This window comes from Oculina patagonica, chromosome 3 (assembly GCF_052425735.1).
Source record: "Oculina patagonica isolate OP01 chromosome 3, crgOcupat, whole genome shotgun sequence".
NCBI lineage: Eukaryota > Metazoa > Cnidaria > Anthozoa > Scleractinia > Oculinidae > Oculina > Oculina patagonica.
The window spans coordinates 19,340,162-19,367,092 of NC_135760.1; the positions used below are offsets into that span (position 1 = coordinate 19,340,162).

The 26,931-nt window shown below is 38.6% G+C and overlaps 1 protein-coding gene and 1 pseudogene across 2 annotated transcripts; one reads left to right on the forward strand and one right to left on the reverse strand.

Annotated features, from left to right (window-relative positions):
• Positions 1–811: 811 nt before the first annotated feature.
• LOC144647537 (uncharacterized) lies at positions 812–11,415 on the reverse strand (annotated as a pseudogene). Its single transcript, XR_013569604.1, has 4 exons — positions 10,865–11,415; positions 7,200–7,736; positions 4,027–4,529; positions 812–1,615 (listed from the first exon to the last, which is right to left on the reverse strand). The product of XR_013569604.1 is annotated as an uncharacterized LOC144647537 (transcript).
• A 5,195-nt stretch (positions 11,416–16,610) lies between these two features.
• Positions 16,611–26,204, forward strand: LOC144647035 (uncharacterized). The gene is made up of 8 exons (XM_078506779.1): positions 16,611–16,715; positions 18,359–18,511; positions 18,841–19,002; positions 19,558–19,635; positions 20,108–20,175; positions 20,665–20,766; positions 21,744–25,233; positions 25,611–26,204. The coding sequence occupies exons 2-7, from the start codon at positions 18,421–18,423 to the stop codon at positions 25,221–25,223; spliced, it is 3,981 nt and encodes a 1,326-aa protein (XP_078362905.1). The 5' UTR covers positions 16,611–16,715; positions 18,359–18,420; the 3' UTR covers positions 25,224–25,233; positions 25,611–26,204.
• The last annotated feature ends 727 nt before the right edge of the window (positions 26,205–26,931 follow it).

A 26,931-nucleotide genomic window follows, 5' to 3' on the forward strand; every position in this document is an offset into this window, starting at 1 on the left:
GATAAGCCGCTTTAAAGAGCGATTTACAGGGAAAAACTAAAGTCGAGAGACTTCAGGGAATCAGCGATGATGAACTTTACGGTGTGGCCAGAAGTGAAGATGTCTTGAAAGGCAGAATAGTTCTTGGTAGCAAGAAAACGAAGAGAGGCAAGAATTATCAAATGAATGAGACTTCTAAAAGAAACATGAATTGGTTTGCTGCGAGGACAGAAGCATGGAAGAGAACGCTCACAAGCGGGCGAGAGCAAGAGAAGGCGAGTAGTGAAATTGCGGTCAGCTGTTCAGTAATGTCTAACGGGAAAAAATACCAGAAGTGGAACACCAAGACTGGAAAAGAAATTAAAAGTGACACAACGCCATCTTCTTCCCCAATCTTGACAAATGTCCAGCCTTATTTCTCAACGAACTAGCTCCGCCCACATCTGTGAACTTTGACGGAAAGCAATCATACGGACAGTCATGTGACCCAGCCCTCGTTCTCGAGGATACACCGGGCAGTGGTGTCCCCACTTATCACGTGACTTTGAATGTGGCGGCGGCCAATGCTTGGGAAGAGACAAAGAATCGCACAACAGTAAAATCAACTGTTATTAACTTCTTCTCAAGATTCAAGAGGGAGACGGAAACCAAAGTGATGAGAATTCGTATTTGAAAGACTGCCGAGCTAATTTTTGTTTCTTACTAAGGCGAACATTGAAAAATGTACATGTATTCGTTTGCGTTGTTGCGGAAGAGACGGATGTTTATTTAGTTTTTGCTTGATTACTCTTGGTTTGAGCACATTTATTGTTAGACATGTTGTTAGTCAGCCTTCAACAAGAGTATGGCAAGCTTTTATTTACTAAACAATTTGAATTAAAATGCTATTTGTTTGTTTAACACAGCAGAAAACGTAACTTTACTTTGGTGTAAAGCTCAAGAAAAGCTGGCGTAAATTTGGAATTTACGGTACCTTGACCTTTTTAGCTTTACGCCACCTTTACATTTTTTTTTTACATTTTTATTTTGCCCTTTAAGTCAGCTTTACATTCGTTTAAAGATTGCTTGCGGAGACTAAAACTTTTTGACGGCCTTTAAGAACATAAAAATTGATAGCTTCGAGTTGGGTAACCATGCAACTTTAAGGAGATTTAAGCCACCTTTAATTTTCCGTAAATCTTCATTTTCATGCTGTGTTGTTTGTTGGAGTAAAACGTTTGCTTTTCATATTCTCCAAAAAAATCGTTGTTATTCTTAATGTTCAATTTTTAAAACAAAATGTGAACGCCGAAAGTAGTCGATTAAAAAGTTCTATTTATTACAAATCTTCGAGCTCATCCAGCTTGTCGATCTCGTCGTGTACTTCTTGAATCTTTCTTTCTTCTTCATCTATCTCTCCTTTAATCTTTTCTTTGAACCGCTCAAGGGTGACCACTTGTCGCTCTTTCTCTTCAGCTGTGGTGAGCAGGTTGTGCACCTCTTGTGTAAGGAAGGTCAACTTCTTGTCGCTTTCGTCCTCCCTCTCGTAGGCGCCTTCTTCTCTCTCCTTCAGATTATCCATTTCGTTTTTGGCCTTTTTAATGTTTTCTGTCAGCCTTTCAAGTTTTTCTAGGGCTTCGTCTTCTCTTCTGATCACCTAAAGACGTCGACAAGTAAAAACAAATCTGTATTAGAAGTTCACTTTCCAATAGTTTTAATGCTGGAGACAAAATGGGGCAAAATAACGGGGGATTTTGATTTGCTGCATTTTTGGTCAAAATGATGCTAATATTATGCTACTATTATGCTTATAATAAGTCGCTTGGCTCATATAGAAAAGCACCGAGAAAACATTTTATAACATCTTTTTAGCCGAAGACATTAAGTGTAAAGAAAGAGTAAACTTTAATTAGTTGTAAGAGATTTTTCCAAAACACATAGGCACAGTAAAAAAAGGTCGTTCAGCCACCTTTTTAATTCTGACACAAAACCTCGTGTTTGCGTAGCTCATGATTACAATCTTCAGCAAACTAGTATTAAAGAATAATTTTTAATAAATCTAGACCGTTTTTAGTTTTCCACTGATAGAAATACGTTTTTTTTTTTTTTGGGGGGGGGGGGGGGTTTCATTTTTCGAAGTCATGATCACTATAATACATTCATGTAGCTTGATATACTATACAAACAAACGCTATCCCCGCCCTGAATAGAATTTGAGTCGATACTGAATTTTGTCACCAGAATTTTTCTATTTTTTTAAGCAACCCGATTAGCCATCTCCTACTGAATATGTTCCCCTGGCTGGGGAGAGGTAATGCAATAGTATCTTACCAGAAACTGATCTTACTTAAAACAACATAAGTGCCTTTCTTTGGCTAGCCTGTACCAGGCATTTTGTCAGTTGGACAGCAGCACGAAAACTGAGAACGGCGATTGGAAACACCCCTTTTTGGGGGTTTTTTTTGGGGGGGGGGGGGGGGAGAAAAGGAAAAAAAAAAAAGAAAAAAAAAACCCCCCACCCTTATTTTTCGCTCCCCAACTGATCAAACACCCGGAACAGGCTATCTCTTAATCAGGCTCAAATCTGAATCTTCAGTGGCGTATACAAACCTTTCACTAAGAGTAAGGCCCTTTTCTGTGTGTGTAAACCGAAAAGTGTTTTACTAGGGGGGGGGGGGGGCAGCAGTCATTAAAAAAAATGTATTTTTTTCAAAAATAGGGGGGGGGCCCGGGGACACTGGGGCCCCTCCCCTAAAAATCTGCCACTAATGTCATGTAAGAGATGTAGCTGTAACCGAGATTGTGATTTTTTTTGGTACTATTTTTAGAGAATCTTATAGACATTTTTTGAATAGTAGCCTTCGTTTTGGGGCTGCAAAATTACGTATGACTTTCTTTAAAACCCTAGAAATACAGCACAAAAACATAACATTTAAAATTCCGAAAGCAACTCTTTTCAGAATAATGTACCCTCCTAGTAACGTACGCAGTCGCTTAACGTGAGTTTATTAAAGACTCTCGTTTGTAGCTATTTATTTGAGTACTATTCAACTATTGGATCTAACATACAATATTTCACTTGGCTCGCCAGTGGGCTCTTGTTTAAGCCCGCATGAGAAAATTAATCAACTGAAACGCAATTACGACATCAAAATATTTCCGCTCACTTCATTGTTCATTCACAGACAGTAAATATTCAGAATTAAATTTTACGGAGACTTATTTTATATGGATTGCCATCTGTACAAACGCAGTACTGTCGCTATATTTGTATCTTTTCCTTTGAAGTGAATTTTGCCACCAACTAATTTACTCTTATGTTTTGTTAAATATTCCGATAGCAACAAGTTATTCGAGTAATTTCACGTAGGGCGTAGCTACCGACTATTGAACCGCAACTCTGATTTTAGACGGCATTTCTGAACAAGAACGGACTAACTACGTAGCTAGAATTCTCGTTAATTCATTTGTTAATTTTGACTTTAGATGTTAGTGGTTTTCAAAATTTAACTTGCTAGAGGGCATTAAATTTTTTACGCACCAAAGAGAGTTTAGAAAGAGAATGCATCACATTTAGGAATTCGAATGAAACAAATTTAAAATCCACGACCGTGTCAAGCTCACAACAAAAGAGAAACTTAGTTAAAAAACCTTTAAGTTTTCTTTTATTTCGTCTCGTTTGTGTTAATTAATTATTTCGATTTGACTTCGATCGTCGTTTCTGATAGTTATTACAACTAAGATATTTAATGCTAACTATGTATTCCTTATCGACTACATGGGAGGGTTTCGCGGTTAATATGCATCAGAGAGCACGCATTTGTCTTGAAAGCTTGAAAGCTTGAAAGTTGGCTATTCGATAAATTCAAATCCCCTGGGTGTCCAGCTTTGCTTTCTTTGTCTATAAAAACGGCTGGTTTAGATAACACAGCTTGACACTGCTGCGATTCTAATCAACGAGCCGATCGACTTCAATGTAATAAGTAGTCTTTAGTATACCCCCTACTCCCTATTCAATTTTTGCTCACTGCTAGTTTATTTATTAAACTCGAAGTGAATCATCCATACCTTTTCGAGTTCGTTCTCAAGCTGCGCCATTCTGAGGGTCAATTCTTGGTTCTCCGACTCCTTGTTATCAGCCATAAAGCTGATCTTCTGCAACTGCTTTTCTAGATCGTTTAACTTCTCGTCGCCATCTAACTCCATGTTTTCGAGGGTCTTCACCAAGCCACTTTCTACCTCGTCTTTTTGTTTGAGTTCTTCTAGTCTCTTGATTTTTCTGTTTAGCTCTTTCGTTTTCTCTGCTAGCTGTTTTTCCGTAAGAGTGATTTTCTTTGCTTTGGAGCTTCACTCTGACTCGAATTGATAAGCTTTTTCTTCAGCGTCTTTGAGCAATTCTTTGGCGTTTTGCTCCCGGTCTTCGGCATCGTCGATCTTATCTTTGAGCTCTTGCATTATCTCACGAATCTTATTCTTGGCGGTGGTCGTCATTTCGGAAATTGTAGTTTTTCAAACCGTAAGATACAATGTGCGCGTGAAAATGAAGAAAAAGCGGTCGGAATAACTTGGCACTCCGGTTAGGCTATGTTGTAACAATTAAAAAGATGCAGATTTTCACCAAGAATGTTGAATATTTCAAGGTGTCTGAAGTGGATATTGCAAAGCCAACGTGAGCAATCCAAGTACTGTTCATTTTCATGCAAATTTTTCATACTTTCCAAAATCTCTATTGGTCCAAGCCGAGTCAAATATCATAAATGTGTATGACTCTATCGATCTTTTAAGTAAATTCTCATTCTGGTCTCAATACGGTTCTTTAAGTGTCAGTAAAGAGAAGTGAATTGTGTATCACTTTTTCGTGATCATTAGATTTATTCTCATGAGCTGCAGTAATAGATTCTTCGTGTATATTAGGGAGAAACTAGAATTTGACCATTGACACGGTTAATTTCCTCCTAATAGACGTGATTTGCTTCAGCGCTTGTGGCTTTATATTGTTCTATGGTTTATAATGACTTCTTTTGTGTAGTGAAATGCATTAAAAGAATAAGCATACATGTAGTCAAACACAGCTTAATTAGAATCGTTTAGCGCGTATTTAGTTAAAGATACTAGGGGATTAGCACGGCCAGGCGTGTGACCAATTTCAGACTCGGATTTAACACTTCTTGGACAAAGTTTGTAAAGCTCCTAAAGGCATTTTTTGCGTATACCGACCGGACAAGGGTGTGCCTTGCTAACGGAAACGACGCTTGACTTAGTTCGCATATTCTTGATGATTTAATGGCTAAATTATGCAGACCCGCATATTTATAAACAATAAAGCCATCGAATTTATTTGAAAGTGAAATTTCATGCAGGTTTACGTTACGTGCGTCCGAAGTCACGCGAGCTGACGTAACGTAGGTAACATTTCCGTGTTCCAGTCACGCAAGCAAACGAGTATTCTATATATGAAAGATTCTCAATTGAGCGAAGTCATGAAATAGTAAATGGGTTGTGTTTTAACAGTCATCTGATCATGACAAACAAACAAAAAATTTTTGCACGTCCATCATGAAAGCAAATGAAATTTAGATACCTTATTGTTACTCGTTTTTGCGGTTACGTAATTTTGCGAAAATGGAACGGGCATATTCAGGCGCGGGACTTAATTTTCGCAATTAGGCCAAAAAATACGTAAAAACAATTAAAAATATGCCTGAAATGTTAAGAATAAATTTTCGCGGGTCTTTAATTTCGCGATATCTTGAAAATCGCGAAAAAATTAAGTCCCGCGAAAATAAGTAACAATAAGGTAGTCGACTGACAAACTTGAAAAAATGCAATTCGTCGAAAGGGAGGAGCTTGTCGGGGTATAGATAAATTTGGTTTCTGAATTAAACCACGTGGAACAGAATTCGAGTGCGACGAACAAGACTTACAAACCAAATGGGGCTATTTGGTTTGCAAGACAGTTATTCTTGAGAAGACGTTGTCACGTTATTGAAGTTGTGACATACAAACTGGTTTAAGGGGCGGTGACTACTAGCTATTAGAAGTTCATCTAAAATTGTATAATGCCGATAATGTTTGTTTGCTTATTAACGTATAACTTACTAGTTAGCTGAAATTTCAACATTTAGTTAAGATTCGAGAGACGTCAAAAATAGCATTCTACGACATTGACGAATAAGAAAATTGATAATTATGGCGTAAGATAAGACTAATAAGGCTTTCTGTTATAAAGATAAGGAAAGCTGTGGGTGGATTGTCTGTCTGGGAATCTAAAAGATTTGACTGACATCCAAGTAATTGCTTGTGTGGGTGGTAAGCAATCTTTTTAACGCCAATATTAAGAATTTATGCTCTCTCAAAACAATTCTCTCCTTCCTAGAGTTTTCTTTATCTACAGGCGGCGAATAATGCAAAACGATATGTAAAGCCGGATTTCAAATATAAATGCACACGTACACACAGACATTTGGGGATAACGTATCGAGTAAAGATTACTTCTTTACAAAGACAAATTCTTCTTTAATCGAGCAACAAAAATGGTACAGTTAAATCTAGAATAACATAGATTTCGGGTTTACCGTTTCGTGAAAAAATTCAAAACGAGTAGCTATTTCCTACCCTCCCGATCCCCCTCATCGATCGGCCCTTGTCACTTTCAAGCGCATTCCGAATTGGTCTACAGCTAAGAAACAACAAAATAAACGTTTCTAAAACAAAACCTACACGCACATAAAGAATTTCGCTGTCGTTGAACTACAATCATGGACAAAACTAGTTGAAACAAACGCATTTCACGCATTTTTTCACAAATATCCTGGGCCCAGTGTTCGCACGAGCTATCCAGGTGCGTGAATGATAATTTAACATTCTGAGGTTTCTGTTAATTCTGTCCCAGTTGACATGGACCAATCCAAACTTAACAAAACATTAGCTATGGAAAACCCGTAAAACAAGAGAAATTAAAATCTTAATCATCCTTTAATCCTGGGTTAGCGTTAATCGTCTTTCGAACAACCCGGCCCTGACCTGCAAGCGGGTAAAAATATTTTATCCCCCTATTCCCCTACTCAATGTTGTTTCTGGAAATGGCGGAGGGGGGTTGCAAAACTTAACTCTGGTAGCTAAATTAGTGGAAATTCGCTAAGTGTTTCAACAGTTTTGTCCAAGATTTAGTTGTAGAATCTTGACTACCTAACAAAACTTCCGTTACCATTTACATTTGTATTTTTTTTTTATGAATTTCAGTCGTCTTCTTCTTCGTCTTCTTCTTCTTCGTCGTCGTATCGCCCTTGGTCTCTCGCTCTGTCGTCCTCTTCAGGTTCTTTCTCGTCTTCTTCTTCTTCTTCTTCCACAGGATTTTCTTCTTCCTCCTCCTCTTTCTCTTGCTGTTTCCTCGTTTCTTTTGCCACCGGTGCAGCAGCAGGTTTCTTCGCCGCGAGGTCATCTTCGTCGTCGCTCAAACCATCAACGTCGACCAACGCCTCCATGTCTTCAAACTCCTTGGTGATTTCGCGGACCTTCTTTTTCCATTCTTCCAGTTCTGCTGTCATCTGATCGATCGTGCGTTCTAATGGTGGAGCTTTTCTCTCCTGATCTTCTGCACCTGCCAGCATTTCCTTGAGCTGATTCTTTAGGAAATCCACCTTCTCTTCGTTGAACTGTTCGCGCTCGCTGGCGTCTTCATCTTTTAGCTCCAATTCTCGCATATTTTCCCCAGCTTGGTTGACGCGCTCCGTCAATGAATCGATTTTCTCCAAAGCGTTAGCTTCGCGTTCATTCACCTGTTTTCACAAAAAAGGCAAAACAGAAATATATTTAACTCTAGTGTCCTTAAAATCTCATCTGCGATTTTGTCTCCCATATCCTCCTTATCGACACTTCATCATTCACCCATCGTAACCAATCGAACTTTCGGTAATTGAACTCAATCGAACTCCAATCGTTCGATTGATTTGTACTGTATTAAGACTACACTGATTATCAATATTTTTACCGTTATTTTTCTCTACCAAACAAAATCCAACAGTATCGCGTCGATTAAGTTCGATTGGTTCGGTTGAGTTCGGTAATCGAACTCGCCGAAAAGTTCCTGTTCGATTATGTTCGATTGCCGAACAAATCGAACATCAGTCGAACGATTGGAGTTCGATTGATTTTTCGTTCGGTTTTGTTCGATTGGTTACGTTGGGCATTCACAAAGATAAGTGAATATTGTGAATGAAGAAAATCACCTTGTGGATATTGCAACCAAATTCTCCCAAATAGCCTTACGTTATATATTTTAATCACTTAGGAGAATTTCGATTTGGGGAACGGAAGGTGCAATTTAATTTGTTTAAAGAGAGAGCATTGTCAAGAAAAGTGATCCATCAGAATCTATACTGCTTTAGAAAACCCAGTCGCACACTGATCCGGGTAAATTTGAGGAAACGGAGAAATTTGAAAACGCCGCGTAAAGTGTTTTCGTCCACATTAACCCGGGTAAATTTGAAAACTATACGCCTCACTGGTTAGCGTTTTTGAAAAGCCCCGTTTTCGATGACCGAAAACGCCGTTTCAGTGTGGACGGTTGGCCTAACCGAGAAAATAAAGTGATACGTGGGATATTTCAAATTTACCACGGGTCAGTGTGGACGGGGCCTTAGATTAGGCCCGAAAGCTATTTTAGGCACTTTGATGTTTGGTCACGTGCTATCAGAGTCAAGTTATGACTGTTGATTGTTTTTCAGTTACTGCTAAACAAGTTTGGCCAAAAAATACCGAAAACATTTAAGCACAGAAATGATCGGATATCACCGCTTATCTGTACCCATCTTTGCGCGAGATTGATGAGATTGGTTGCTACATTTAGGCAGTTGACATAAGATTAGTAGCTATTCTTGGCTATCTAATCTGATCTCATTACATATGTGGCTGTATACAGGGTAATTGAGTTTTTCTGAGTGGATTACAGTACTGGGGACCCAACGATGAGAAAAGCTAATAAATCAATCGAAAAAATATATTTATCTTCTTCGGAGCTGACGGGGTCTGACTAGGCCCCTAGCAAACATATGCTAATATGCTGAGAAAACATATGCTAATATGCCTGCCAATTTTCATAAGCCGAGATAAAGTAATCTGCCATTTAAAGGAGCCTAGTCACGTTAAGGACGGGACACCTTACAAAAAATTGGTAATTTTCTCTCAAGTTTGTTCTTGCCGATATCCGTCTTTATCTTCCATAATCGTAAACCCCCCTTTTCTATTTTCGGTTTATTACTGCTTTTTGGTGTTTTTTACGTACCGTGGAACTATTATTTTGGGGTTTCCTTTAATTTGAAAGTGATTTTGACATCAGCCGAAAGAACGACTTAAAATATCGTGACCTTCGATGCATCTCCAAGATCAAACGACAAATTCTTCTTATAATTTTTCATACAGTTTCTATAGTTTTCTTTGGGAGAATATAATTTTCAACCAAGACGTTATTCCTCTTGCAAATTCAGATCCCTATTTTCGCATTACCGTTCCATTTGAATTTGTTATAAAGAGAGATGAAAGAGAAGTTTAGCCTTCTCGGTGTAGCCACCTCAACTCGTTCGACCGCGTCAACGAAGAAAGAAAAAAGAAAGACCAGAGGACAGAGCGAACATTACCGGATCCCAAGGGACTAGTGGAGCACTAAAAGCACGTGGAAAAAGCGAAGCGGACGCGGGCCAGTCAAAGCACTGGTCGGATGCACATAAATTCGACCCGAGGAAATGGGAAGGACCTAGCAACTTTTTATCCATCCTTGCTCAACTAACACGCCGATGGAAAGAAAAGCTGCCTGAGACGTTGACCGCGGTGAACCTCAACTCACTCTCCGGCTGGAATAAAGGGTCAGTTGTGCTCGGATCCTGTTACTGTCTGAAGCTGTTTTTCGGCAGCTCATGTCACGCAATTATAAAAGCCGACACGCACTTTAATATCCTCTCCATAAGGGAGGAACAGAGTGTAGAGATGGGGGGGGGGGGGGGGGGGGGAGAAAGAAGGTATATGTGAGGGGCACCAGCACATCGAGAAGGGAGCTAATTAATGTTCTTGTGATATTGTTGTTCGTTCGAAAAGGAAGTGAAAATGTAAGGACGATATAAAATCCAAAGCCAAAAGCAATTTAGGTCAATTTCCTCCCAATTATAATAAATGGACCCTTTCAATTCCGTAGCATTAGAGCAGGTAACCAGAATCTCTCCCCCCCCCCCCCCCCCCCCTTACCTCGCCCCATCGCCCCATCATGCTCGGTTTTCTTCTAAGCACAAAATATAGTAGTTATACTTGAATTCGAGTGCTCACACAATCACTGTCGAAATTGCTGTTATAGAAAGGCTTTCTTTGTTAATCGACGCACTTGATTAATGACGCACCAGTTGACACGAAGCCAATCAACAAAGCTCTGCGTTCACGCCAAGTCATGCATTGAGCAATGTTTACTCATTTCGGGAGCAAAACAACGACTTGCGTGCGATAAAACGTTTATTTCAACCAAGCTTGTGCTTTATGGATTTTTAAAAGCCTCGGATACGAAAGTAACATGGCAAAGTGATTACTGTGATAGCAATCAGTAATTTGGGAGAGTTTCATTCGGTTGTCGAGGCAGTATCTATTACAGGGTGTCTTATCCAAATATTTTATGAGCTTTCGCTATCACTGATTAGCTAACCAATTGGTTGTTGCGATAAGAAAATGAAAGATTCAACTACGTAGGTTTTTAGTATTCTTAATTAGTTGTCGCCTATTTTTGCGCGGGGGAATAAAAGAATTGAATCAAAATCAACTTTAAATGTCTACGGGACGGTATAAGAGCTCCTCGGTAACCTAATCTAGCTAAATCGACAATGATAAACAACTATGTTAGCCAGCCAAAAATTTTAAACATCGCCCATACCTTTTGAATTTCGTTTTCCAACTGGCCGAGTTTTTGCTTGAGTTCCGTAGTTTGCAGTTCCATTTGTTCGGCTTTTTGGGACGTCTCCGCCAGCTCGCTTTCAATCGCGTGGAATCGTTCATCCTCGTCTATCTCGACGCTCTCGAGCGTTCGCACCACTTCACTCTCCTGCTCGTACTTGTCTGTTAAAAGGTCGCTCTTCTTTTTCCTTTCTTCCAACAGGGTATTCTTCTCCTTTAATTCCATCTGCAGAAGCTTAATTCTCTTTTTCATCGAACGGATGTCAGTCTCATGTTGGCTGCAATTCGCTTCCACCTCTTTAAGCTGTTCTTTTGCGTTGTGTTCTCTTTCTTCAGCCTCGTCGATTCTGTCTTTGAATTTTTGCATTTTCTCGCGAACCTTGAGTAATACTTCGCTCGACATTTTGAATTATTTTTTTTGGTGAACGAACTTCTAAAACGCTTCGAAATAAAGGGAAATGGCAGAGAGTTGTTAAAGGTGGCACCCCACTTGCAATAGATCGACGGATCGTGTGTACGGCTGGTTTATTTGGTCGGAATTTGCAAATATCCCTGGAATGCTTCAGGGCGAGTCTTAAGTGGTTGAGTAAGATAATTACCAGAAATAAAACGTAAAGAAGAAAAGCTTTTTGTGACCCATTAACCCGTTTAAATGTCTAAGTATCGTGTGACAATGCCCGTGGAATTTTCTAAAGAAAATTTCAACATTTTTAGACATTCACGTTCCAATCTCTTCACGACTATGAAAAAATTTTACTAATTAATTTAGCTTTATGAGGGCAAATATATTTTTTTTTACCTTGTTCTAATTGTTTAATGGTTTTTGTTTTCACTGTTCTTAAAGGGAGAAGATTAAAGTTAATCAGGGAACCTACGTATACAAGCTTGCGTTATGAAATGCAAATAGCAATTTCCTCTAATCACAAACCGCGTGCATCAATGACATCAATTAAACTCAAAGAATTAATCTACTTTTCTATTTATTAAAGTAACAAATCTTGACTTTTATTTTGAGCTTCTCTAAGTTGTTGTACTGCTCAAAACATTTTGTTTATACGAATTGATTGATAAAAATGAGCTGTCTGTTTTCTAATGAAGGATTTCGACAAACAACTTTTGAAGTACACCACCTGTGTTCCGCCTTCATTCAAACTATCCGGAAAAATATTTTGATTTCTGTCATCCGCTCGATTCCTTGTGTAACGAAAATAAATACTTCGCGACATGTCATCCAAGTTTTCACAAGATGGCCACAACTATGGTATTCATGTTCTGTCAAGGGTCAAAATTATTTTTATTCTATTTAAAAAATTTTGACCGCGGCCAATGTGTTTTACGAAGGCCAACTTGATTCGCGCTTCGCTTAATTTTACTGTGGCAATAATTCTCCATTCTTCACGTGCTTTAAATTACGATATTTCCCGGTCATACCGCTGTTGTCACCACGTTATATAACAGGAAGGGGGGATAACGAAAACAACAAGCGACAGAAAATAAATCCGCTTATTTAATACGCGCATGACTACGAAAGCTAAACCAAATAAGGACAAGGGATTTTCAACCCTTATTTAGTGGTATAAACATGCATGGATTGGAGAGGTTTAGAGTAATGGAATCGTTACCACATGCCTACACGTCTAGAAACGTACGTTCTAAACAACCCATACCTTCCATGGATATTTGGTTCATCTGTTATTTTTGATCACTTTTTTTAGTCACCTGAGATTTATGAAGAAGATGCAAGCAATCGATCACTCGATCGCGATACGAGCCCTTTTTTGGGAGGTCAAAACTCTTCGCTCTAATTTCACTAAGTTTCCTTTACGATGCCTTTCTCACAAACGGACATATTCTCCTCCGGTTTTTAGATTTTGTGTTTTAAGATTAAATCTCTGTTGATTTTTTTTTTCAAACGAAACAAACGCTTAGCAGTACACGAAATAGCAAGAAATTGACGTCGGTGAGGTTAAGCATGTCAAGTGCATATCTGTTAATTGATAACATGATGCATCGTTGTGTCTGATTTTATATTCATTTGTCTGTCGTCATTCTTAGTGATGAAAGCTGCGAGTGTCTTCGTACTTACAGACCTGCGAAAATGTGCAGCGAATGTGTTGTTCCGAATATGGGAAATTCAAGTCGAGGATCGAAATTCCTGCTGCGAGGCAAGGTCACAAAACGGGTTTGCCTTGGTCTCTGACACGTGTCTTGGAATGAAAACACGACAGCGCTTGATTCATGGGAGAGATTTGCCACAAGGGACATCTTTATTGTTTAAGTTCCGACAGCACCCTAAAAACACCGAACAAACTACTAATGACACGACTGCTTAAAATCCGGATCACTGCTCCCTTCCCCAGCCCTCCCTCGCTGGGAGAGTCTCGATCGGTCTGTTGCGAGCTTTAAATTGCGACGTTACAAACAACCATTTGTGTTACATTTCTTGACTCTCTTTTTATAATTACCCTTGTAAAGTTCCAGATGATTGCATCTCTCGTTTAATTTTTCCTTTAATTATTGGAAAATATGTAAAGTTTTAACTTCCCTTCAGTGATCGATGCTGCTTAATTCGGAAAGAATGAAGTCTTGATATTTTTGCCTCAGACCAAAATGCCTTAACGTCATAATTGCGAAAGTTTACCGATAAAATATTTGTCACACGAGAAAAAAATGTGACACCATTTGTTAAGATGCTATCAAGAAACGTATACTTTTTTGGGAAAATTATTTTGGAAATTTTCCTCTTTATGGCATTTTGCCTAAAAGATTTAATGATGGCACTGGTTGCCGAGTTGATATTTATTAATAAGTAGAATTACCCAACAGCTTATCTGTAAGATAGGTAAATATCTTGCTTATCAACTAATGTTTTCTGGACAAGGACATGCCATGATTCATGATAACTTGACTATATGAAGTATCTGGACCTGGTAGTTGATCAGATACGGCTTATTATGGAACAGTAGACAGTAAAGAAAATGAAGTATTTCTAACAAGCATTCTAGATTGCTTCATGTGCGTGCATTTGGTTGTTTTTTTTTCCAATATATTTTCCAATATATTTTATATTTTGGATGCAATCGGCACGCAGTTTTCGAGGGTGTTCTCATGGTTCTATATATGTGTTGTTTTCTTGGGAAAGACTAAGACTATCCAGTCATTTTCATTATAAGAAATTTTCAAATTATTATCATTTTTTATTTCAACGTATTCAGGTTTTTATGTTTGCATTGAAAACATCGACTAGCCAAAATTAATTTCAAGCCTTATTATCAGCTCTTTTCTTGATCTCTTTTGACTTAAACCAAATAAATTATTGACCGCCAGAGTTTAATGAAAACGCGGTACGTACGTTATCATCGAGTTGCATCTGTTCCATATCCGTATCATATAAGCCGGGGGCATACTATCAACTATTTAACCTTGTTGTAGAATTAAAACTTACTACTCCGTGAGAAAGGTATGCTGATCTTAACTTCGGTGACAAAGCTATTTTTGGTGATTAGTAGTTATCTCTTTAATAACGAGTCTCTTATTGACCCAAGGGGCAACATCACGTTCTCAAGTTGTTGATTCGTGTCTACCAGAATTATGACATTGCAATGATTTGATAATCTATGTTACTACAGCAACAATATATAAATGTCTTCAATTTTTAAATGCTTTTTTTTTTTTTTTTTTTTTTTTTTTTTTAAAAACGAACTCGCTTACCATTTCATTTTATTACATAATAATTATTACAATAAAATTACATTACTTAGATAAAACAACTACATTATACCTGCTTACATAACTGTTTTACTATATTGACCCTAATTTTAATTTCGCAAATAATCGTTTTTCGACTAAATGGTGCTTAAATTACATATACATGGATGTTTACAACGCTACATTTTTTAAAGAATGTTCCACCTTCATTAAGTTTAATCGGTTACAACAGTGTTTTTTTCTTACTTTTGTTACTCCACTTTCAACAAGTAAGAATAAAATTTCTGCATAGTTAAATGCAATTTATTTAATTTATTATTCCACTTTCATGAAGAATTGCCTTTTCCAACCGTAAACGCTACAAATTATATGGGCTGTAATAATGCCATGTCTGTTGCTTTCGTTTTCTTGGAGAACTCAATTGGTATCGGTCAGAGCAACGCTTTGTCTCATGATCTGCCTCAGTTTCACTATTAAAACCAAAATTATATTTGGTTAATGCCACAAGTCATGTCTGTCGTAACAGGTAAAATTCAGCTTGTTTTCATTTTCAGAAGAAGTGCTTTTTGCGATTGACTGAAGTGCTACAAATGAAATTAGTACTGACAACGCTATAGCAATTTCACTTTCGCCTTCTTGAAGAGATATTTTTACTTTTATGAAGAATAATAATGCTATATCGCTTTGTTTTCACTTTCAATAAGAATTTTCGACTTCCTCTGCGTTTGATATCAGCTGTGGCAATGCCATGCCACCCCAGTGAGTTTTGAAAAGAATTTTGAAAAGGAGTTTTGCTTTAGGAATGTTAAACGTTTAGTACTTGTTCATTTATTCCTCTGGACATTTGGATATGACCTCGTGTTTCTCCATGGTCCTTGACGTAGCTATGGCAACCATGATTTGCCCCACGGCGCTGCCCAAATGTTGACTTGTGAAGATTGTGAAGATTTAGATAGAATTCTTTGTTCCGATAATATTTTCTTGTTTTCTCCAGTACTTTTGCAGTAATAGTTCATTTTGACATCCCATTATTGTTTGGGTTAGTGAAATCCAAGGTGACAGATCCAAGATGGTCAAAATTTGTAGTCGTACTGATGCGTGTTATGACGTCATTCCGAACGGATTGCCATCCTGTCATCTAAAGCAAAGTCCAGGCTATCTACTTGAAGGTATAACTCAAAAGGAACAAAGAAAGGCCAAAAACCGGCATGAATGGGCAAAATACAAGAAGATTAAAACGGATTACGTACACCGGATAAACTTGAAAAACGTCGGCCCGACTTTTTTCAAGTTTATCTCAATTTGTATGAAAGTGTCATTTACAATGCTCAAAAATCATCCTTGTTTGTTATGTGACCGTGATTTTGCCAATAAAAAACTTTTGTTCTGCTAATTTGAAGTTTAGAACTCTTTATTAACGATATAGATAGAGTTACCTAAGATACCGTGACCGAGCCCCTTTAAGGAAGAGGGGAAGGCCTATCCATTACGTCCTCTCCTCACCAACCCCGCTGTGCGGTCGTGGAAGCATTTGAGTTTGCATAAACGTCAGAGGATTGACAAACAGTGTCATTCGTAAAAAAACGGTACATCAGCTTTTCTTTCACTTTCTTGAAGTATTTTGTTTTCGACTGAATGCTACAAACTATCAGAGCTGTCGCATCAACACTATATTAATTTGTGTTTCCGGCTTCCTTGAAAAGCTGTATTTTCGAACCTTGACACTGCAAATAATAATAATTTATTTCGTTACAGCGCTTTACTGATCAGTTTGTGTTTCGCTTTCTTGAAGAACCATATTGTCGACTGAATGCCACAAATTGTGTTCGATGCACTGCGTGCTTTATACAAAATGGCACCTAGTTTATCGTGATTAATTGGTGAGAGGTACGACAAAACAGATGTAAGTCAGCAGTTCTAGTGCTAACATCTTGGGAGAAAGAGAGTCAGTTCGGTGTAAACAATAGGTAAGTTGTTATTTTCTACTGTTTTTTTTTTTCTCTGGGATGACCAGCACTCTGTTTATGTTCTCAAAATAGTAAGGCTTTTGTTTTGAATTGCCTCCTTGATTGGTGACGAAGGAAGGATTTGACTCATAAAAGACCTCGTCGGTTCTGTAGCAGGTACGAGGTTAGACGTTGAGTGTATTTAGGCAATATGCAATATTTGATTATAACAATAACTGTTTTGTTCACTGCTGGTTATTAGGAAATTCATGCATATACACTGGGAAAATTCAGTACCCATAAATAATTTGAAATGTGCATTGCATAAAAAACCCAAAGTTCTGAGGAATACACCATTGTAGCAACACAATCCAAAGTAGTTCAATGATTTTAATCAACGATGCATATTTTTCTCGTAAATAAGTTTTACTCTATTGGTCCTATTGAGTTCGTTTATTTTAAAAAAAGCTCCGACGGAAAAAGGCTTCCTTTTAATTAGATTGCGAGATACAGAGAAGAAACTGATGTTGATTTTAGATCTCGGTCATCCTCGGAGACCCAAAGGCAGCTAGTCGGGGCCATGGGATTTTCGGGCGAAAAGCTTTCCCGTCCTTGTTGTAAACTATCGCGCGAAAATCCCGTGGTCCCGACTAGCTGCCCCTGGGTCTCCGAGGATAGATCTCGGTGAAAAGGAATACATACAGAAATTGAGTCGTCATCTTCGACGCCATGTTATGCAATATTTCCGATGTGAATCGCATTGCTTCGATATTTGAAGCACGCAACTGGCGAATTAGCACGCAAATTAGCGAGGTTTTCGTATACCCCTCTCGATAGAGGACATTAAATTTGATGTCTTCTAAGTGGTACCGCCTAAACGACCTGTACAGATGTGAATTTGCCAAGCAAAGGATAATTTCCATAATTTCTATAAATGGTTCTTATTTAAATTCCTGCTAGTCGATCTTGGGAAAACTGTGTATAGAAATGATATGGCCTATATTTCAGTTTCTAGGTCTCAGTGAATAGGCTAACTTGAATGATACAAGTCAAATCTCGGGATTTGAAAACAAATTGATAGTGTTATTTGGTTAAGCTTTCGGCTACCGTTCTGCACTCTTAACGAATAAAAAAGAAATAGTACGAATACAGAAATAACATAAACAACAAAATATCTATTCACCATCACATAATAATAATAGTTTATTTAAACTCTTTTGCAGTTAAAAAAATTAATTTTTCGGGTAACACTTACATGAATTGTTAATTCTATTTTTTAAAATTAAAATTTTACGCATAATTTTATTTAAAAAAATTAGGAAAAATTAAAAAATTTTTTTTCTTTTTTTTTCTTATTTTTTTTGGATTTTTTATAAAGATAAATTTTTTTCTTGGCCTTTTCTCCCTTTTATTTTTTTTTTTTATTTTTGTTTTTTTTGATAAATTATTTTTATTATGTTTTTCTTTTTTTTTTTTTTTTTTTTTTTTTTTCCCTCATTTTTTTTTTTTTTTGTCTTTCTTCTTTTTTTTTCCTCTCTCTATGGCGCAAGCATGTGTTCGCCGCCAGAATAATAACATTGTTAAAATATGTGTTGTAATAAGCACTCCTGCGAGTTTGTGGGGTTAACCAGAACTCTTTTTTTAAACCTTCGCCTGTGTTTTGGCTTCACACTAACTCTCGTGTTTAATTATTTCAAGCTATATCATGTAAACGAATGCGCGAATACATTTGTCGTATTACATCACAGACGATGCGAGTGTGCAATTCTATGAATTGCTAAATTTTAATGCCAATATTTTTAAAATCCTCCGATCAACAGAAACTGATAAATTGATAATCTGACGCTTCAAAAAAGGAGGGATTTCCGAGCTTCTATTCGCTATGGAAACCACTGCAATCAATGCTGAAAATGAAAGTGACGTCACACAACCACCTGAAGAAACACCGCAGTTTGATGACGAAACTTTAAGAGGTGAGGGGAAAACAACTTGATGTACAAGGACTTGAAATGTCCAGAGAGGATTGTTTCATGTTTTAGGACTTTAAGTAAAATTTACGCTATTGGTTTAAATGCTATATATGCTATTTCTGTGAGATGTATGTAATTAAATGCCAACTTTATAACATTTTGATAATAACCGGGGCGGCGGCGGCGGGGGGCCGGGGCGGGGGGGGGCGGCGGGGACGGGGGGGGGGGGGGGGGGGATAACGCGCATTCTGATTGGTTGTGAAGCCGGTCACTATCATTATTACATATGCTTTGTAGACACGTTTATGACGTTTTATATCTGTATCTTTTAGCAATAGCAGAGATTTACATGAATCAAGGTAATGAGGAATACACGAAGGAAGATTATATTAACGCAATTGACTTCTACACGGAAGCAATTAAAGTGAACTGCAGGGATGAAGAACTAAAGGCCAAACTGTACAGTAACAGGGCGACAGTATATTTTTTGAAAGGTGAGTACTTTTATAAACTTGTTTCACTGAATCAAATGCATGTCTTTTTTGCTGTCCTTGGCAAGTGTGGTGTTCCATTATATGGCTTGCATCCCTTGTTTGGTTTGAAGTTTAATAAAGTTTGTACAGTGAGACATACAAGTTTGGTCTAGAGTTAAAATTTCGATGAAGTCATGTCAAGTGTCATCTTGTTAAAAGTGAAAGCTTCAGATCGTAAGACTACACGTCCTTCCATTTGGAACGTATGTCAGTTTATTCTTTAAAACAACTGAGGTGTGAACAAAATTATAGTTGCCTGGGTAATTAGAGAAACAAACAGGTTGCCTTATAACCAAGTTAAACAATACATTTTGTTCTTGCTAGAGTCGCTGCTCTGAGGTTGAATTTTGGTTATTTTTTTTCTCATTAAGTATCCTAAAGTACATTTATCCTGACAAAATAGAAATCATCGTCTTCCTATTTCTTGATCTTTTATACATATATTTTTATTTCCCTCGTTTTCTTTCTCTGTGCATTGCTAAATTTATCTTACGGGTGTGTATGTTTTGTTCAAAGGAAATTATCCTGATTCACTGAGTGATGCAAACGTCGCCACAGAATTACAACCAACCTATCTCAAGGCTATTGTTATAGGTAAGGTTAACAGTCGGTACGGTGTTTCTTTTTTTCTTAACAATAATCCCATTGAAGCTCGAGACAAAGTGTTCTCCGAACTACAACGTATAGAGTTTCGTAAACAAGTCGGTTACTCATTCTTGTTCAAGAACTGAATCTCCTTTTACATGGTTGGATAAAATTGATGTGTTTACCCTTTTAGGATTTAACTAGGCAATGCCCTGCAAATTCGGCAATTGTTTTAAGTCGACATAAATCATAGTATATCACTAGCTAATGCTTGTCATTCTATTCCTCACTCGGGGACATAAATGCTCGATCACAATCGACTTTGTTCTCGGTATATTCAGTTTCCTAGCTCACAACGTGACGCTCTTGGTTTAAATCCCGTTTAAATCCTAATTTTTTTAATCTTCTATGCATTGGCTTAAATTGTAACACAACTACGGTTATAGCTTTTAGCTTTAGTTATTGCTTTACTTGTTATTAGGAGCAAGTGCCTGTGGTCAACTAAATCTGTTTAAAGAAACCATCACATGGTGTGATATGGGATTAGCAGTATCCTTTTCTACATCTGATCTGAAAGTAACGGTTTAACCAGGCCAGAATTCGTAATTTTAAGTCACAACTCAGCGCCACCTGCATGGTATGAAGCAATTCTTTAAAATGGTTTCATGCCATTTGTCGGGCTTTATTCGCAAAATCAAACCATTCACATTGTTAGCCTGTTATCTATGAGCTATGCATAATGTATTTTTGGGCTTCTAGAAATTTGTTCAAATTAAGTGACAGTGCCCCTTTGGAGTGTAGCTAAAGAGGCTTGGTATAATTATCTGATCTGATATGGAAACTTTAGTACCACAACTTTGGATTCGTACTTTCTTACGTTTCTCAAGAAAAATCAGGGAATATTTCACTTTCTTAGACTGGGAATTGATTTATCCTCCTCCCTCCCTGTTATTTTGTTGCCATTGTGCGATTACTGAGAAATATGTCTTCTCTTTTGAAAATGGCAAATGAAATGTTGAACTTCCTAAGTCTTGGAAGATTGACAAGAATAACCAGTACTTGTTGGAATTAAGGACCAGGTCTGGCAAAAAGCAAAAGAAGCTTCAAGAAACTGGCGAGGAGAAGGCGAAGAATCAGTCGGTAAGGATGGTAAACAACGTATATGAACATGTGATACTGAATATAATTCGCATTAAATATTAATCGACAAAAATCAATTTCGTGTTGAATAGCTACGGAACGATTGATTGTTCCTTTTTTGAACTGATCAGGGGAGAGAGTGAGCCACGGAAGCACCACAGAAAGGAGGACCCGGGAAGGGAAGAGCCGGAGAAAGAGAAATCGAGTTTCCGATAACAATATCATTTATGTTTTGGTTTCTAGCATTGAGAACGTCAGAGCTCAACAATATGCTCTAAAAGGGAAGTCAAAACCGCAAACCTGCAAAACATTATTAAGTTAGGGGTGTAAACAGAGCTTAAGTTAGGGGTGTAAATAAATATAATGTATTCTACTGAGCGTGCGAAAACGTTACGCCGTTTTGGGTTTGCATGCAAATTCAGTGCAAGGAATTCCTATTTCCTCCCCACAAAATATTTCACCGAAAGTTTGCAACGTAATTATTTGATGTGCAAATAAAAGAAATGAAGAAAATAAAGAGAAGAAATGAAGAAAAAGATAAAGTAAAACATTAAATATACAAAACGTCCGAAAAGGAACTGATGTTCAGTCAACTGCTGAACCTGAGTTTTTGGAGTTTTAATTCATGCTCAACTTGGAACGTTAACGTTGGACGTTTATAGAATCGGAATTTAAGACAGTTGTGACCATTTTAATCTTTACAAACAGTCGTAGAAATGCTGACTTTTAGTATGAGCTTTACAAAGTGTGTCGATAAACTTGATAAAATGGTGTCACCTTGGACACGCTAGCTTGTAGTACGTCCATGCTAGCTGTAACAGTTAAAACCTGTTAGGGGGGTCCTTCTGGTTTCAGACAATCTCTTTCCGTTTTCAAGGTAACTTCAGCTACTTTTAGTAACACGTTAAGTCGAGAAAGCACCGTCGTTGATATCGCTTTAATGGCAAATCGAATCAGATCATGCTTTTATCCAACAGGTAGATCCTTCACATCAACAACCAGTGGGCTTGTCCCAGGCACAAAACGTTCAAACCACTAAACAGTTTAACACAGGTATTAGATTTCTAAGCTGTCACAACCTACGTCTTGGCATGGCGCAAGAAATGGGAGACAAGGCGGCCGAAGGAGAGGCGTATGGCAAAATTGGCAATGCTTATCAAGTTCTAGGTTCTTTTAATAAAGCAATAGACTATCACGAACTGCAACTTAAAATTGCAAAACAAGTGGAAGACAAGACCGGTGAAGGAAGTGCCTACAGCAATATTGGCAATGTGTATCAGTGTCTCGGCGATTTCAATAAAGCAAGAGAATACTTTGCTGCACATCTTCGTATCGCCAAAGAAGTGGTAGACAAGCCTGCAGAAGGAGTCGCATGTGGCAACATTGGCAAAGTTTATCAAAGCCTCGGTGATTTCAAACAAGCCATGTATTACCACAAGCTACATCTGAGAATTGCTAAAGACGTGGATGACAAGGCTGAACAAGGAACCGCCACTGGCCATCTCGGCAGTACTTATCAAAGTCTCGGTGATTTCAAACTGGCCATAGACTATCACAAAGAACAACTTAGAATTGCCAAAGAAGTCGGAAACAATACTGGTGAAGGGGAAGCATATGGCAATCTCGGCATTGCCTACCAAGGCCTCGGTAATTTCAGAGAAGCCTTAGAGAACCTCAAGCGACATCTTAGTATAAAGAAAGAAGAAGGAGATAAGGCTGGGAAAGGATCCGCCATGGGACATCTTGGCAACGCTTATCAAAGTCTCGGTGATTTTAAAACGGCCATAGCCTACCAAGAAAAACATCTTAGAATTGCTAAAGAAGTGGGTGACAAGGCTGGGGAAGGAACTGCATATGGCAATCTCGGCAATGCTTTCCAAAACCTCGGTGATTACAAACGAGCCATTGAATACCACAGCCTACATTTGAGTATTGCCAAAGAAGTGGGAGACAAGACTGGAGAAGGAGAGGCCTATGGTGATCTTGGACACGCCTTTCAGAGTCTCGGTGATTTCATGAAAGCGATAGAGTACCACAAGATGCATCTAAGTATTGCCAAAAAGGTTGGAGACAAGGCGGGAGAAGGAGCTGCATATGGCCATCTTGGCAATGTTTACCAAGCTGTTGGTGATTTCAAAACAGCCTTACACTTCCACAAGCTGCATCTCGGAGTTGCCAAAGACGTGGGTAACAAGGCAATGGCAGGAGCTGCGCACGGAAACCTTGGAAGTGCATACCAAAGTCTCGGTGATAGCAAAAAAGCCATAGATTACCACAGTCTAAATCTTCGTACCTCCAAAGAAGTAGGAGACAAAGTTGGAGAAGGTATAGCATATGGCAATCTCGGCAGGGCATATCAAGGTCTCGGTGATTACGAAAGAGCTGTCGACCATCACTGCCTACATCTAAGTCTTGCCAAAGAAGTTGGAGACAAAGCCAGGGAAGGAGCTGCGTATAGTGAACTTGGCAACGCTTATCGAGGTCTCGGTGATTTCCAAAAAGCCATGCACTATCACAACCTACATCTCGGAATTGCCAAAGAAGTGGGAGACAAGGCTGGACAAGGAGTTGCGTTTGGCAATATTGGCAATGATTACCAAAGTCTCGGCCTCGTCAAAAAAGCCATAGAATACCACGGCCGTCATCTGGAAATAGCCAAAGAAGTGGGAGACCAGGCTGGGGAAGGTGCTGCATATGGCCATCTTGGCATTGCTTACAGTGGTCTTAACAAGTTCCAAAAGGCCATGGACTACTGCAACCTACAACTTAGTGTCGCCAAAAACATCGGAGACAAACTTGGGGAAGGAGCTGCGTATGGGAATCTTGGCAATGTTTGGCAAAAACTCGATGATTTCAGAAAAGCCATACATTATCACTACCTTCATCTTAGAATTGCCAAAGACGCGGGTGACAAGGCTGGTGAGGCAGCCTCCTGCAGCAACCTTGGAACGGCTTTTCAAAGTCTCCGGAATTTTAAAAAAGCCATGCACTACCAGAGGAAACAACTAAAAAGTGCCAAAGAAATAGGAGATAAGGCTGGAGAAGGTCGTGCCTATCACGCACTGGGTTGTAGCCTTGAATCATTGGGCCTCTTACCTGAAGCACTTAACTACAGCCAATTGAGCGTGAAAGCATTCAATAATGCGAGAAGCCTTCTTAAGTCTAACGATGAATGGAAAATTGGCTTCCGAAAGAAATACGATGATTCGTACACTGCTTTGAGGAGGATTCTCCTGAAACAAGAAATGATCGTTGACGCTATGTTTGCTGCCGAAACCGGACGGGCCCAAGCCCTAAGTGATCTTCTGGAATCCCGATATGGCATTGAAGCAGGTCAGGCGGCGTCAATTGAAAACGAAGGGTTTTTGGACCAGTTAAGCCACAGTTCATCAAGCACTATCTTTCTGGCAGTTTCCCCAACAGTGATTGATGTCTGGGTACTTTCCAAAGGCAATGACATTCAGTACACGAAGAAGGAACTTGATGAAGCCAACATAATTGATTCGTTAATAAAAGAGCCGCGTTTGAAGCGATGGGGAAGCCACTCCCTGGATTCCTTACCACAAGGTAACTCCACTGAAACAAAGTCGGACAATCCCTTAGTTTCGTTGTATAACAATGTATTTGGCCTGATTGCAGACCAGATTCAAGGTGACGAATTGATCATTGTCCCGGATGGTCCATTGTGGCTAGCACCGTACGCTGCTTTCGTGGGCAGTGATTCCAAGTACCTGTGTGAATCGTTTAGAATCCGACTGATTCCATCATTGACCAGTTTAAAACTGATTACTGAATGTCCAGACGGATACCACTGTAAGAATGGTGCACTACTTGTTGGGGATCCATGGGTAGAAGAATTCCCCTTGATCAAGAGGTTTAGAAGTTTCTCTCCACTTCTATTTGCCAGAAAAGAAGTAGAAATGATCGGCGAAATGATCAACGTTGCACCGCTTGTTGGTAAAGAGGCCTCGAAGGATCAAGTGTTAAAGAGTCTTGGTTCGGTTGCTTTAGTCCACATTGCAGCACATTACCTTATAGAAGCTTGCGAAATCGTCCTTTCTCCCAATCCAGAACGAGCATCCCGTATCCCCAAGCCAGAAGACTACATTTTAACAATGGAAGATGTGTTGAGTATCCAAGTTAGAGCAAGGCTGGTTGTCCTTAGTTGCTGTCAGAGTGGTAAAGGAGAGATCAACCCCGAAGGTGTGGTCGGTATGGCACGGGCCTTCCTGGGTGCTGGTGCTCGTTCAGTTCTGGTGTCTCTATGGGTGTTAGAGGATAGAGCCACGATGGAGTTTATGAGACGTTTCTACCATCACCTTGTGGAAGGAAGAAGTGCAAGCGAGTCTCTTAACCAGACCATGAACGAACTCAGGGAGTCAGACGGGTACAGTGATGTGAAATACTGGGCGCCTTTTGTACTTATTGGAGATGACGTCACTCTCGAGTTTGAGTGAGAAAAATGAGGTAATTCCCTTTAAGAGTAATAGAGTCCTAAGTAAAGAAATTCGTGCGTGACATTAGTGGAGCGCAGAGAGCCTTTCTAAACTGGAAGGTTTCGTTGGGAAATTACTGCGGAAAAAATGTTTACTGTATCGGATGAAAGCCCTTTTAAAACCGTAATTACCCTCGAAATTTCATTAGTCATTTTTCGAGCATTTGTTCAGTCACGGCTTTTTATAGCCGATGGAGCATTTTTTCAGTAGTATATTCCTTCTTGATGAATGAGTATAAATTTTGAAAGGCGTGGCAGTTTTATTTAATTCTAGTCCAAGTATATGATAAAATAACAAGCGTATACTAAGAAACTGATCAGTGGATTTTATCTTCAAATCCTATTTTAGATTCCAGAAGAAGGTGTATTTGCTGACGATGAAGTGTCTGTGCCATTTCAACAAATTTTCATTGAACTATTATGTTATTAATGTAACTGTGTACTTTTGGAAGGTTATGTAATCTTAGTTAGTAGACAAAAAAGAAGCTGTATTCGATTTTGATTTTGTGGTACTTACTTGTGGTACTTATATATTATTAATAATCCTGGGTGTATATGAGGGGATTTATCTTGACTTGACATGCATATAAAATAACTTGACATGCCTAAAAGAACGGGTTTGAAGAAGATTAGGGTAGCAGAAAACTTCAAGTTTGACCATATCTCCTTTAGTGTAATCTTAACTTTTATGAATAAAAAATACGTGCATGTTAAACATATTTTAACGGATCTTGATGTTTTAAAGGAATATTAATTAAGCAATAAAGTAGGTCGCTAAACTAAGCGAACGCAGGTGTATACCGAATGCAGAATTTTTAATTTGTTCCGAATCAAAATGCTTTTAAAAATTAGGGAATAGACGAGATAGGTTTTTATTTGCATGTGTATTACCGATTCTTTTATAGACAAGTTAAGATTAAGTTTTTGTAAAATAAAGTGCATCTAAAACTTTTTTGGATTCTATAGTTTTGGTAAAACCCTTATAGGTTGGTTCAAACTATCGATGCAAATACATAGTCAAACCTGAACATACAGCAAACACGAGCACAAGGAATGGAAACTGGGGAGAGTTTCATTCCTTGCAGTTGTGCTTACGCTTGTGTTGCGGTTGTTTACGCGTAGTTATGTATGTACTTGCGTTTGCGTCGCATGTGTGAAGCGGAAAAACGCCGCTTGTAAAGCAAGCGCAAAATTGGTGCCATGCCATTCGCCACTTTAGAAACGAAAAGGAATATGGGGCGTCCTATTTTGCAGTCGCTTCTAGGGACAACAAAAGAAGCCACTTTGTCCCTAGTAACGGTCCCATAAGTAAGCCTGAGTATTGCCCCTGATTTCTTTCGTTTCTAAAAAGACGAATGCCTCTACGCATAGGTTTTAATCACGATGGCGTCTTGTCCACCATCTCTAATTGGAAAATGACTTGTGTTGTGTGCGCTTGCGTTTGAGTCGTAGGACTTTTAAGGTTTTTTAAGGATGTTAAACAGCTGATGAAGGCATCTTTTCCGAAACGTCCGATAAATTACAAAAGATTGCCTAGAAATGAAATTACTTACTAAAAAGACAAAATAACGAAATCGAAATAATCAACAGTAAGGGCGGTATCCCTCGAGTTCAAATTTAAAATCTGCATGCACTAGTTAAACATTTGAAAAGGTCTCCAACTTTTTGTA